At 50.0% G+C, this 13,401-nt stretch overlaps 4 protein-coding genes across 4 annotated transcripts; 1 reads left to right on the top strand and 3 right to left on the bottom strand.

Annotated features, from left to right (window-relative positions):
* Positions 1-342: 342 nt before the first annotated feature.
* On the bottom strand, positions 343-2,449 carry FPSE_11105 (uncharacterized protein; the record flags this gene model as incomplete). The annotated part of the gene is made up of 2 exons (XM_009264222.1): positions 343-1,779; positions 1,838-2,449. 2 exons carry the CDS (start codon positions 2,447-2,449, stop codon positions 343-345), a joined length of 2,049 nt encoding a protein of 682 aa, XP_009262497.1.
* Positions 2,450-5,533: 3,084 nt separating this feature from the next.
* FPSE_11104 (uncharacterized protein) lies at positions 5,534-8,289 on the bottom strand (the record flags this gene model as incomplete). The annotated part of the gene is made up of 2 exons (XM_009264221.1): positions 5,534-8,059; positions 8,110-8,289. The coding sequence occupies 2 exons, from the start codon at positions 8,287-8,289 to the stop codon at positions 5,534-5,536; spliced, it is 2,706 nt and encodes a 901-aa protein (XP_009262496.1).
* Positions 8,290-8,892: 603 nt separating this feature from the next.
* FPSE_11103 (uncharacterized protein) lies at positions 8,893-12,360 on the top strand (the record flags this gene model as incomplete). Its single annotated transcript, XM_009264220.1, has 1 exon — positions 8,893-12,360. The coding sequence occupies one exon, from the start codon at positions 8,893-8,895 to the stop codon at positions 12,358-12,360; it is 3,468 nt and encodes a 1,155-aa protein (XP_009262495.1).
* Positions 12,361-12,732: 372 nt separating this feature from the next.
* Positions 12,733-13,401, bottom strand: FPSE_11102 (uncharacterized protein; the record flags this gene model as incomplete). The annotated part of the gene is made up of 1 exon (XM_009264219.1): positions 12,733-13,401. One exon carries the CDS (start codon positions 13,399-13,401, stop codon positions 12,733-12,735), a length of 669 nt encoding a protein of 222 aa, XP_009262494.1.

The following is a 13,401-nucleotide window of genomic DNA, read 5'->3' as shown; positions in this document are numbered from 1 at the left end:
ATTCATCACAAGCAATTTCCAAGAGATTTGTCTACTTGCATACCTAACACCTTTCAAGCTTCCATTCATAGTGGGTATCTAAATTTCGTCATATCCATCTCCTTGACTCTTATCCCAGCCGCGGTTTAACTAACGTACATCCAAAGTTGCAATACAATGTATACAAAACTGACCCAACCCTTCTCTGCCTTTCCCCTGTTACCCATATTGTTCTGTGGTCCATTCCGTTCTGGAGCTTATTTTGTTACATGTTTCCAGTGAAAAAAACACCCAAACGATTAATTCAAGAAAGAAACGGCAAAGAAACGGTATAAGTGATGTGACGGAGCCGGCCCGCCTAAATCATGACGCGGCTTCAGCGAGGACGCTCAAAAGACTCACTGCTGCACCTCCAATGCCAACTGCACCAAGAGCTTCACCCCATTTCTTTCTGCCTTGGGGACGATCTTCCCTCCTTGTACTTCTTCTGTCACGATCACGGTCTCGCTCGCGGTCTCTATCCCTATCTCTTTCTCTGTCACGATCACGTTCACGTTCACGGTCACGGTCACGATCTCTTTCACGATGATAACGTTTGCCACCATCGTAGTAGTAATCACCGTGCTTGTCGCTGCGTGAGTGACGATCCCCACCATCAGAATACCTTCGTGAGCGCCGGGTTGACCTAGACGGGCTCGTTCTTCGGCGATCGCGATGATCATCACGGTGGTCGTGATTGCGATCACGGTGTCTGTCATCTCTATAAGAGCGAGGACTTCGGCTGTCTACCTCGTAAGGCTCCGGGTCGAAATGAACGCGGTTTTCGTTCTTGTTCTTCAGGATTGGCTTTGGGAGAGTGGTGCTGGAAGGGGACGTCTTGCTCTTTGTGGGAGGATTGACGATCACTGGGTAGCTCTTTGTACCCTTCTCCGAAGACTTGTCATCTTCATCGTCTGTGACGTCGCTTTCTTCAAAGACCCCACTGTCATCATCGTCATCCTCCCGACTACTCTTCGAATCTCTACGCTCAGAGTAGTGATCATGCCTGCGAGGTGGTGGGCCACGTGCCAAGCGCGCAGCACGGCATGCCGCACTTTGACGGGCATACTCCTCAATCTGATCTCGAGTCAAAATGCCCAAGACTGCAACGTAATCAGGACGTGCCTCATATCGCACACCAGCCCGTTCAAGTACCTCGGGGCTGACACGCTCTCGTCTAATTCGAGTCCATTGAGCATCAGGTGGGATCTCATTGCCCCATCGGTCTGGAGCTAGCCGAGGAGCACTGCTCCGTGGACTGCTACCATATGATGGTGGTCCGCTATTTAAATGATGGGGCATAGGGGGAATAGAGCGTGGAGAAGCCCCGTAGTGATGAGCGGTTGGCGAACTGGACATCTCTGGAGCACCTGGCAGACTGTTGGGTGGAAGGTGCCTGGGCTCAGGAGCCAGGCTGTACTGGTCGTTGGGCTGAACACTCAAGTTCGTCATTCGAGAATTGAGCTTGTCCATGCTGAGCAGATCCTGAGTTGATACGAGTGCCATAGAGTAGTCAGACTCACTGTCGCCATCTTTTGGCGATTGCGACACAAAGTCTCTAGGGGGGTCACTGTTTGATCTGTGTCGACCACCAGTAAGGATAACAGGCGGATACTTCTCGTAGGGGCTACGGTAGTCTTCTCCTGGCGAAGAAGGCTGGGATCGTGCTTCTTGCTCTAGGAGACCTCGGACAGAAGGGTAGTTTCCGCCGTTCTGGTTCTGAACGGACTCAAGCTCACGAATGTATGCTCGTAGAACATCCTGATGCCGTGTTAATCGTAACGATCTACAAACAATCATGGTCGACAATTCCTCGTACCTTGTGTTTACGTAGCACTCGAGGTGAAAATCCTCGATCCTCGAGTTCGATCTTGAACTCGCGCCACAAACCATCATCATCTTCGGTAAAGCTACCCTCACTGCGGTTTCGGAACAGTTTGGTGGCGATTTCGTCAACAACATCCTTGATCCTCTCTAGACCCTCTTGGCCTTCGATAACTCTGGTGGGTCTGTTCTCGGCGTGCAGCTGAACGGCGTCGAGAAACAAGTCAAGGCCATGTTGTTCATCGTCAAGTTTCTGTTTCATTTCAAATAGCTTGTTATCGCGTAGACGTTCGTCCTCGGCCATGATAGCACGGCCGTCTCCATATCTGCCTAGGAGCGTCTCGAGTTCAGCTAGAGCGAAACCGCAGCTTTCGACGTGAATTGAGAGTTTTCGGGCGTAAAGTGACGTAGATGAAGCATCGGCGTTGTTCAAGAGAGAGTCTTGGTCAGCAGCTTCGATACACACATGTCGTAGGATTCGGTGAAGGTTGCGAACAGCATCAGCGACATCAGTAAATGGAAGTCCTGACTGTTTGGCGCGGAGATAAAGATTTCGAGCAAGGGCATCGACAGCATCGATGTGTTGGACGGTTGAGCCGCCGCTCATGGCTCGTGTTTTTAGGCTCAGAAGAGCTTCGATGCCGGTGTTAAGCTGGATGTATAAGTTGGTTATAGTATAGTTTGTAGGAGCGATGCGAGTGGTCGTTCCTTGTAAGTATTCGTTTATAAGTAAGATTGGTATAAACTGGTGACTTTGCTGATATTCGTTTCTATAGAACGAACATCGTTGGGTGCCAAGTGGGGATATAGTAAATAAATATTCAAGGTCGATTTATGACATGACAAGAGAAGGGTAAGAAAAGTGGAAGGGTTGGGCGGATAAAAGGGAGGGATCTGATTATCAAGGGCAGTCCAGTCAAAAGTTGGGGAGGTACGAAGACGTATGGGAACAGGCACACGGACGAGGCAAAGGAAAGAACGAGCACCCATCAGTCATGGAACGAGATGGATGGAAGGAAGTGGGTGTGTAAATTATATTTAGGTAGGTAGAACGTGGTTGGTAGGTACTGCCGGGACTGTACCTTCTCAGGGCATGTGGTTAAAGTGTTCCATCGGTGCCCGGAGGGTCACAATACCATAGGTACTTAGTACTAAGGTACCATACCATACCACACTCGGGCATGCGTACTATTGGAGAGTACATGACAGTGGGTGGACAATTGTTGCTTGTGCATGTCACTCGACGCATTTACTCGTGTGATGATGATTTCACTTTCTCGTGCCTCAGATCCCATGCCTTGTTTGTCTCGAAAAGAAGAACATCGCCGAGCAAAAAGAGAAAAGAAAAGAAAAGGCACAGGGTTCTTCTGTCCATTGCTGCATGTCCTATTTCCGGGGACGAACTCAGTACCTGTGGGGAAACGTTGGGTTCCTTGTCTTTGTCTTGGGTCCTGGGTCTAGTGACGTAGGTAGCCGCTGTAAAACTAGCAGCCTTACATCATCGCTTATACCTCCTACAGCCCTGTCAGGGATATGCTACATGGTTCGCAACTGGAATTTGATACTTTGCTGCAATTGCCCATGATCGCCGTCTTTTACTTTGTGTCTCTCTGTACTTTAACTCCTTCCTCCGGGTCTGGATTGATTGGTCTTTGCGTACAAAGTTCAGCAATACGAAAGAAAACCGTTTCGTTCTGGCGTATTCCACTTCGTTTCTTAGCTTCTCGCTGCGCCACCCGCCCGGCAACGGGGCGCTGCGTGGGGCATTTTTTAATTTAGCGGCATCAAGAAAAGGCGTTCCCTTGTCAGAACGAGAAAAATTAGCAAGATCAGGATGACGACTTTTACTCTAATCTAGGGACCAAGCGATTACAGGGTCCCTGGGTCCTTTATCCGGAGAAGGGAGTATTCGAGCGTTTCAGCTTGTCTCTACTCCTGTCTATCATTTCATCACCAGCTGCTCGTTTAAGGCACAGCTTAGTTGGTGGTTGTGTTGCCGTTGCTCACTCACAGATCGAGAACCAGCCTCTTGGGGAAAATAAGAGAAACAAATACTTGGTTTCCTCGACATTATCGCTTGTCTCCTCTTCTCCCCTCCCGCTCGTGCTCGGCCTCGTGTTACTAGTGCACAGGTAGAGTCTTGACTTGGCTCGGCTTAACTCGCTTCGCTGGTACTCCATTTGTCATCCTCTTGGTCGTCTTCTAGAACATGACTACTGGAGTTAACTTTCGCAATGGGCTCCTCATTTACCTCTAGTCAATTCCTAACAAAAATATCGCTTATCACTTGTTTCCTTTAACTGTAGTATCTATTCTATCCATTGCTAGTACTATGCCCACTCCCATGCCTTTATACTACATCGTGCACCAGCCGAGCAAACCGAAACTGATCTACAATGCAGGGTACTCTGCGCTGTCACGGTCGCTTTCCATCTCTTCTTCTGCTCCATGTACGTACCTAAGTATGTCATGTACAGCATCCTTGCTTGCATGTTCTCCTCTCCACTGCCCTTGAACCCAAAGACCAAGCCTCTTTGTTTTGTGTGGAAGCTCGGCTTCGTGCATTAGCTACAAACACTTGCATGCCGGCAAGTCTTCCGCGACAGCTTTGACCATCAGATAGGCTGTGCTCGTAAAAACATAGGTAGCATTAAACACAGTCTCGAGTAGCGTAATAGGCAGCAATTCGACACTCCTCCTCCGGTTCATTGTCATACTTTTTGTGTTGTCATTGAGGCTCTGCCATCGATTATAGGTATATACAGTCTAAGCTTTCGGGATTTAACGAGTGACTCACCTTCATAAGTACAAATACGTCACTATGCGATGAGACCAATGGATGATTCCCTGGGTTAGTAGGTACATAGGTATGGAAAGACTGCCACGCATGTTTACCTGGGTAGATACTCACTACTGCCCAGGTAGGCTTGGCTACCTTAGTACCTTTGATGATACCTATTCATCGCGTAGCCGCATCACAGGTCTGAATAGCCGGCAGATTGCCTTCTTGCCACTGCATCTTTATTCGGCGTACCGTGATAGGTCGTTGGGCTGCGTGGCTCGTCACAATGTTCCGAGACTTTGTATGAGTCGGTGTATCAACTCTGCGGCTGCCTTTTGTTTCTGTGTTCCAACGAAGTAAAATCGCATTGCATGTCACGCAGAAAAGAAGTCCCTTGCAAGTGCAGTCGTACAGTTATCTGTGACGCACCAGACCGTCTATTCTTTTGAAACGCCTCTGTTTTTCTGCTGTAACATAGCATAACATTTGATGATGACTTGCCAAGCCTAACTACCGATTCCTCCATGATGAGTTGACATTATCGCTGTAAACAACCGGCATCTTTGTCTGATAAGCTAAATGCTCATCGACATGTGATTCTGATTAACACGCCCGCGCCCCCCTCTTCTTTCTCTGGCATGCGCCGTGTGTAGCCGATCTCTCTCGCTTTTGATACCGCCCTACGTCCTTTTGAAGCTTCACCACCACTGCTGGGCGTCGGTTCGCTTCCATTCCTCCAATCACCTTGATTGCCAAGCCTGATGACTAGTCCCGTTGGTACCAAATCAAATGCTACGACTTTCAGCCGCATGCCATGTGCTGTCGCAGGCCAGCAACGTGCTGACAGGCGAGAGCCTGAGTAGCGTAGATCTTCTGGTTGCCTTATGGGAAAACTCTCTTTTCTCCGTTTTAGATTGCCAACTTTTCCAGCGAGTATGCCTCCACCTTCTGACTGATCAGGTGTCCAGTCTCTCGCGTGCTGCGCTGCACCACTTCACCGCCCGACACCACCTTGCTCTTGGTAGGAAGCTGCTTCGTCTTGAGTCCCAGTGGGAGCAATCGAGACTCCAGGCCCTCCAATTGCATAGAGACTGGTTTGCTTGTGTTCCATTTGGGTCGGCCCACGCCGCCCTTCTGGGCAGCTTGTCCATATCGGACTGCCTCGCTAAGGTAACCGTTGATAGTCACAACCTCCTCGATGCCTTCGAGGGCAACGCCCACCTCGTTATGCAACGACGTCAGTAGATCGCCAGCATCAGAATTGTCGCCTGAAATGTTATCATTAAACAACCATCCTCCGGCGCCAACAGCGTCAATGCACCGGCCAAGGAGGTCTGAGATCAATGCGATCACGCCATCCGGGGGCGGGTCGCTGCCATCAAGATCAAAACTGCTCGAGTCGAGATACAGTGATGTCCACGCTCCTCGGACAAGTTCCACTCGGAGGGTGTGGATGAGTGACAAAATATCATGCGTCTTGAGCGTAGCCCGCATTGCCTTGATAGTAGTCAGTGCTGGTAGACGCCAGAGTTTAGCGAAAGCCAACGTGAGTCCTCGTGAACGGCTACTGCTGTCGTCTCCGAGGTAGTACTCAGTAATGGCAATGTCCCGTTCGAGATCGTCGAGGTCCATGTCGTAGTTTTCAGCCCCATCGTGTGCCTCGTTGGTCAAAAGCTTGTTGCTAGCTGGCTTCTTGGAATCAATTATGAGATCGAGGCTGACCATCAAAGCTCGGATGGCAAGTAGCAACTCTAGCTCGCCGAGTGGTGTAGCCTGGAGGTAGTTCAGCATCAGCGTCGTTGATGGGTCAGCATCAGCCAAGCTTGCCAAGAGATCCTCAACGAGAGCTTTGTTGTCTAGAGCTTCTACATCAAGTTCGTCTCGGAAAGCAGCCTTCAAGTTTGAAAGGGTCAGGTGTCCGGCAACAACGAGGTAGGATGTAACGTTTGTGTCGGGTAGAATGAGTTGCAGCTTTGGTCGTGACTCGGGGGCTTCGCTCATAGAGAGAGAAAAGGTGCGCCCGATAGCATACAGAACCCAACGCCTGTCAACGACAGCGTATGGCGAGCCTCCCGTATGCCACTCCCATTCGGGAAGCTCTTGAGAGTCCTTGTCTTCCTTGCCGTCTGCAACAGATCGAAGGCCGACGTGGAAGCGGCTGCGAAGCAACTGTTCCCATTCGCCAAGGTCGCCCTTTGAGAGATGTCCATCGGCCGTGTCGAGTTCTTTGCGCAGTTTGTTCATGTACTTTTCAGTCATTGAGCCAGGAACGTACTTGGAGAACTCCGCTGCGAGCTCGTCCGTTTTGGTCTTCTTCGCAGGGATCTCAGTGGCAGTTCCGCGACCGATAGAGTCGATCAGAAGACCTTGTTTCCTTCGTTTTCCATGGGTCTTGGGGGGCTCAATCTGGATTGACACAAGCGCATTATCAACGAGAGCGACCATCAATTCCTGGCTTCTCAGGTAACTAATGAATTGGCATGATTGGGGCGTCTCTCCTTCCGAAAATACCTCTGACAAATCAAGGGGTGCATTGGCATGAATCGAGCGGTACTGGTGGTTGTAAAGGCTGATTGACTCGAATGAACAGGATAGGACGAAAGGTCGGGACAAGCGAGCAAACGAGATCGCATTCTCTGTCTGTACCACGGACTTCAACTTTGGGACAGGCGTGGTCAAGTCGTAGATGCTCAGGGAGCCCTCTCGCAACTGCATCAGCAAGGCTGCTTGCACGTCAACTTCGTAAGTAGATTTATCGGTGCCACAAGGCGAGGGGGTGCCTATGGGGGCGATTTCTAGGGGCGACAGCTTCTGTATATCCAAGGTAGTTGAGGGAGCGCCCGAAGATACGGCCAGAACGACTGAGTGTGGTCTCTCCTGACCTTGGCTCAGGGCTCTCAACACAAGTGCAACCAACTCAGGCTCAGAATTGGGTGTCTTGGGAAGCGCGCTGAAAACATCGGGCTTGTCCTTGAAGATTCCTTCGCGGAACTCAGCAAGTGTGCCTGAGGTGATGTAGTCCACTTCGCAGCTTTCGATCTGGTTTGAGATGGCGTCCTGCACAGTTGATTTCAATGAAGTCCACTGAATCGCGAGAGTTTCGGAGGATAGCGAAACAAACTCTCCATTTTGGCTTACGGCGATCACGTCGCCAACATTTGCAGTTTCGGATACACTGGAAGCGCAAACGAGGTATTGGATAGGCGAGGTCTCGAGGACGGGAGAGGCAATCGTGGTAGAGGTAGTCTTGCCATCCTGGCTCACAACGTCCTTGAAGAGTGTGATCTTCTGGCCAGTAGAGTCGCGGGTAGAGATATATGTGTACCGTGAAACATCGTTGGTGCCCGATCGTCGGATTCTAACAGAGTAAGGAGCGCAGGTGAATGATTCTTGAGGTGGGATAGGATACGAAGTAATCAAACTGGATGCTGGAATCTACACAATGTTAGTGATATTAGGCACCGACTCCAAAAACTTCAACATACATCGTAGATGCTAGCTGTTTCTCCGTCAATACCAACAACCACTTCTGTTCTCTTCTTCTTCTTCTGGCCATCGCGCAAGCCATAGACCTCTCGCGCAACAGTGCGACCCTTAGTATGATCCAACGGTCGAGGAAGAGTCGCAAGCACAGAAGGCTTATGTATTCTATACTCGGAAGCCATGGCGACTGCGGTATTGAAATGCTGAGTTATACCGTGGGCTCCAAGAAATACAATTCGGTAAGTCGAGTATTTTAACCTGCAATTTTCCTACAGAGATCGATAAGACGAAGCTTCACAAAAAAAAAAGTTAGAGCGGACCGAAACAAATTCCGATGGTGGGGCTAAAGGACATGCCTACCAAGGTAGGGACCCACCCACACTATCCCTGACGTACTACCTACAGGCCCGACAACCTACCTCTACCTGGGCAACTGGAGGCACGTATTTTAGCGCGAAACGACGCGTTCAGTGGTGACCACTTTAAACGCGAACTGTCGACCCTTAGCCAACCTCTTTAACATCCAAATATCCATGGGCAACGCTTTCGGTTCCTTTTTACAAAACAGAGTCTGCCTCATATTTGAATCCCTTCATATCCCTTGAACTCTCTGCCACGTCTTCGATTTACAATTTTCGTACCTTTCTAATCTTGTGAAATGGTGGTTTGACTTGAAGCTCAAGGTACCTGGGCCCTTAAATTCCCAGTGACCGTTACTATTTTGTGCTTACATGCATACTCCAGCAGTCTTTTGCGCATCTATGGGATCCGTCTTGGTCGAAAGGATGGCCCAAGAAGGCACTAGGGGGCCAGAGGTTAAAAAAGTCCATCCCTTCTTTACCAAAGGCCCTGCCTCCGAAATAGTCGTCCCTTCCGATCCATCTCTAAAGACTGCGAGCGATGGATCCCCTCACGACGATGTTGAAATCGCAACGGAAGTACAGAACGGAAAGAAACGACGAAAGACCGAGACAACTCTGCCACAAAATGAGTCTGGACCGAAGAAACAACGGCGAGCGCGTCAGAACGAAGGACTTACAGCTTCCCGCAACGCGACAATCGAGCAGAGCCTTGGAATTAAGCCTCTTGGGACTACTGTTACCGATACCGCAACGCCCTCATCGATCAACGGCGTTGTCCAACCCGAAGATAATTCAACCTCGCCAACCACCAACCCTCCGAGCCTCCCTAATACCGATACCAAGACGAACACGGGAAAGATGCTCAAATTAAACCTAAGGACTGGTACACTAAGGTCCCCGCCAAGAACTAGACCAAAATATGCTCCCTCACGCATAGTATGCATGAAATACGGACATGACGATGCCAGTCGAAAAGAGCTAGGCGACAAGATCTCTCAGATCATGGATGGCAACATTATAATTCCTCCAACCCCGCCGAAGAAACGAGGAAAGAAAGTGAAGGAGAATTCGAACACTCAGAATGCTTCAAGTTCCAAGACTACGCATCCGCTCTTTGCCGCCAAGACAAAGCAGGTCATGAAGGTTGAGGAGAGTGCTGTCGACAAACACTCTCCTTCTTCATCACGTCATACGGTCTTCATGTCCACGCCAATGTCTCCGAAAAAGGCTAGGAACCCATTCGTAGTGAATAAACAGGCGCCGCGGTTTGGAGTCAAAACAGGTGTAGCGAAAGTCCCCGGTGCCATGCAACCTCTATGGCCTGCTAAGGGGATGGCCCATGTCCGTGGATTTGACGTTCAACTTGATCCGACCACATTCTTATCTGCCGATTGCACGAAGAAAAAATCCAAGGGTTCTGCTGTGACGATAACTCCCGAAGAATCTGTGCTGGAGCGGTTCTGCGCCACCATGGATTTTGCTGCGATTCAGGATTCCCTTCCTAAAAACGACGACCATTTTGAACCAGCCCCCGAGGAGTTGCGCATACCTTCACGATACTTTGAGAGTGGCCGAAAACTTCAGAAACGCATTCGTTCAGAACTACGAACATTAAAGTCAACTACCAGTCAAGACGATGACCAGCTAGTTGACGATATTACCGAGCATTCAAAAACTACACATCCCGCGATCAACCGCCTATATCAGTCGCTTGAGACAAATCTCTCAGCCTATGACAAGTCGACATGCGAACCACTAGCTTGGACGCAGAAATACGCTCCTGCTACAGCACTAGAGATCTTGCAGGGCGGAAAGGAAGCTCTTCTGCTCAAAGACTGGCTGCAGGCACTCAAGGTTGATTCGGTCATTTCGGCTGGCCAGGATAACCCCATGGCGAAGAAGAAGGCGAAGCCAAAAGCGGCACCAAAAAAGAAGAGAAAGAAGGATGAGCTAAGTGACTTCATTGTCAGTAGCGAAGAGGAAGCAAACGAAATGGAAGAGATTTCTGAAAATGAGGCCGGTTGGGCACCTGCTGGCCTAGGTCTGCTGAAAAAGACAGTTGTTCGAAACGGCGACGTAACAAAGGGTACAAAGGACCAGGAACGACTGACGAATTCTGTGGTCATCAGTGGCCCTCACGGAAGTGGCAAGACAGCGACTGTCTACGCCATAGCCAAAGAACTAGGATTCGAGATCTTCGAAATTCACCCGGGAAGCAGACGAAGCGGCAAAGATATTCTCGAGAAGGTTGGTGATATGACACGCAATCATCTCGTTCAACAACATCAGGCGCAGAACGCTTCTGGGGCCACAGAAGAGGACGAGGTGGCTCGCGACTTGAAAGCTGGGAAACAGGGCACGATGACAAGCTTTTTCCAGAAGAAGACAACTTCCCGGCCACCACCTAAGAAGTCCTTGGAAGAAAAACCGACCGAGACGACGAAAGCCAGCTCAACTAAGAGTCAGAAACAGTCACTAATCCTATTGGAAGAGGTGGATATTCTATACGAAGAAGACAAGCAATTTTGGGCAACATTGACGGGGATGATGGCACAATCCAAACGACCATTTATCATGACTTGCAACGACGAAACGATGGTGCCGCTTCAGACCCTTAACCTTCATGGCATCTTTCGTTTCTCGCCTCCGCCAATCGATCTTGCCGTTGACCTGTGCCTTCTTACAGCAGCTAATGAGGGCCACATACTACGGCGCACAGCTGTTGAAGCATTGTACAAGTCTCGCAGAAACGATCTTAGGGCCGCGCTAACAGAGCTCAACTACTGGTGTCAGATTGGGGTTGGGGATCGCAAGGGAGGGTCCGATTGGTTCTACCTGCGATGGCCCAAAGGATCTGACCTGGATGAGAACGGGGATGTGGTACGGGTGTTGAGCGAAGAGACATATTGCAAGGGTTTGGGCTGGGTCGGCCGTGATCTGATATCCACCTGCCCCGACCCAATAAAGTCTGAAGAAGAAGCATTGAAGCAATCATGGGACTCTTGGTCACTGGACATGGGCGACTGGGACAACACGTTAAATCTACAGTCATGGGCAGATGGTATGTCACATAACGCCTCGGAGCAAAGCAAGAGGCTCGAGTTCCTTGAAGCCACGGATGAGTTCTACAATTCCATGGGCGATGCCGATTTGTTATCGAGCGGCACGTTGGGTATCAATCTTCAGGAAACTGTAGATCCCGGATTGCCTGAAATGCCAGCCAAGATGCGGGACGATTTCATCCTTGGCCGTCGACTTCTCGAGGCAGACCCCAAAATCGTACACTCCTCGCTGAGTGTCGACCTCTCCTTAACTCTCAAGTCACTGGCAAGACAAACGCTTCTCGACACATCGCTCAAAACCGACACAACAACTAGTCCTCTTCTCGAACCGTTGACGGAGAGGCGAGTCATACAATCTCTCGAACACTCATTTGAGCCTCAGACCCCGCCTCTAAACCGCATGGACCTGGCACATGCATTCGATCCCATTGCTGTAAACGAAAAGACGGTCTACGCCAGTTACCTTGACCCCTCTGTATTTGACCGGACCACAAGCCTCATCGTTTTGGACATAGCGCCATGGGTCCGCGGGATCGTCGAGTTTGACAGCACCCTGATGCAAGAGCGACTCAAGCTGAGTAACCTTTTAAGCGAAGGCGGTACGCGGAAGAGAATGCGCACCACACGCAGTGCATACTCAGCTATGGAAGGAGGTGAAAGGAGGACTGTCCGCCGCGAGAGGTACTTTGCAGATACTCTTAACACAGTCTTTGTACGACATACCGCTGGTGAGGGCTGGAAGGAGGCTGTAGAGAGTGCAGCACCAAAGGAGATGGCAGGGGATTCACCCAGCACTACCCCATCGTCGCCGATAGCAAGTGAGGTATAATGGGCTATGCAGTATACGGGATGCGTATTTGCCTTGAAGATTCATATGATGGACATGCACATAAGACGGCAATAGTGAGTTTCAAGCGGAGTTTGGGTACAACGGGATAGCATAGTGCCAGCAAGTGAACGCTCATAAGAAATATATATGTATTAAAGAACCGCTTGTGTGTTTGTATATGTGTGTACTTATAGGAGCAACATTGTCTCTGAATCAACATATAAAATATAGCAATTCGCCAATCCGCCCAAATATCAATGAAATTCGCCATCATGTAATCAAGATAAGTCAGTCAGTCCGTCCTCCATTCGACATTTACATAAATCATATCAGTATAAATACATAGTACCATCTCATATCCACTGGTGTATATCACCACTCGGGAGGATAAGGAGCAGGTTGAACGACAGTTCTTCTACGCTCAGCAGGATAGAAAGGCTGTTCCTGGACATAGTAATCATCAGGAGTATGTGGCAGCCGTTCAACATGATGCCGCACCCTCACATGTTCCTGCGGCATCCTCTCGTAGTTCTGGGGCCGTCTACGGCTGATCTCTTCGTGATGCACAACGTCTCCATGTCGTCTGGTAGTGCGCTCGTATACTCGCTCAGCATTGCCAGGCGAGCGATGCCGATGTTGTTTGCGGCTATGCCTGGGTGGGGGATGCTCCCAGTCTTCATGATCGCCATGCAGGACGCCCTTTGGCCAGACCTTGTGGGCTATGACGGCCGCAACGCCAATCCCCGCCAAGAGACCAGCAGTGGTTTTGAAAAGACCGTTGTAGTCATGATCGTCGCTGCGCTTCTTGCGACGAGAAGGCGAATGCGAACTTGATCGTGAAGAAGACCTTCCTCGAGATCTCGAGCGTGAGATTGGTCTTGAAGAAGAAGAGGGCTTGTTACTTCCTCGGAACGATTGAGGTCGGCCTCGAGAAGGTGAGGGTGTTCGGGTTCTGGAGGATGGCGTGGGGATTGGCGATGGGCTTGGCGATGGTCTCTGATTAACAGAGCTGCGTCGCTCAAACGAGCCAGAGCGCTGCAT

This window comes from Fusarium pseudograminearum, chromosome 1 (assembly GCF_000303195.2).
Source record: "Fusarium pseudograminearum CS3096 chromosome 1, whole genome shotgun sequence".
In the NCBI taxonomy this organism is placed as follows: domain Eukaryota; kingdom Fungi; phylum Ascomycota; class Sordariomycetes; order Hypocreales; family Nectriaceae; genus Fusarium; species Fusarium pseudograminearum.
The sequence above is the reverse complement of the archived record's forward strand: the minus strand, read 5'-3'. Positions and strand labels throughout refer to the sequence as shown.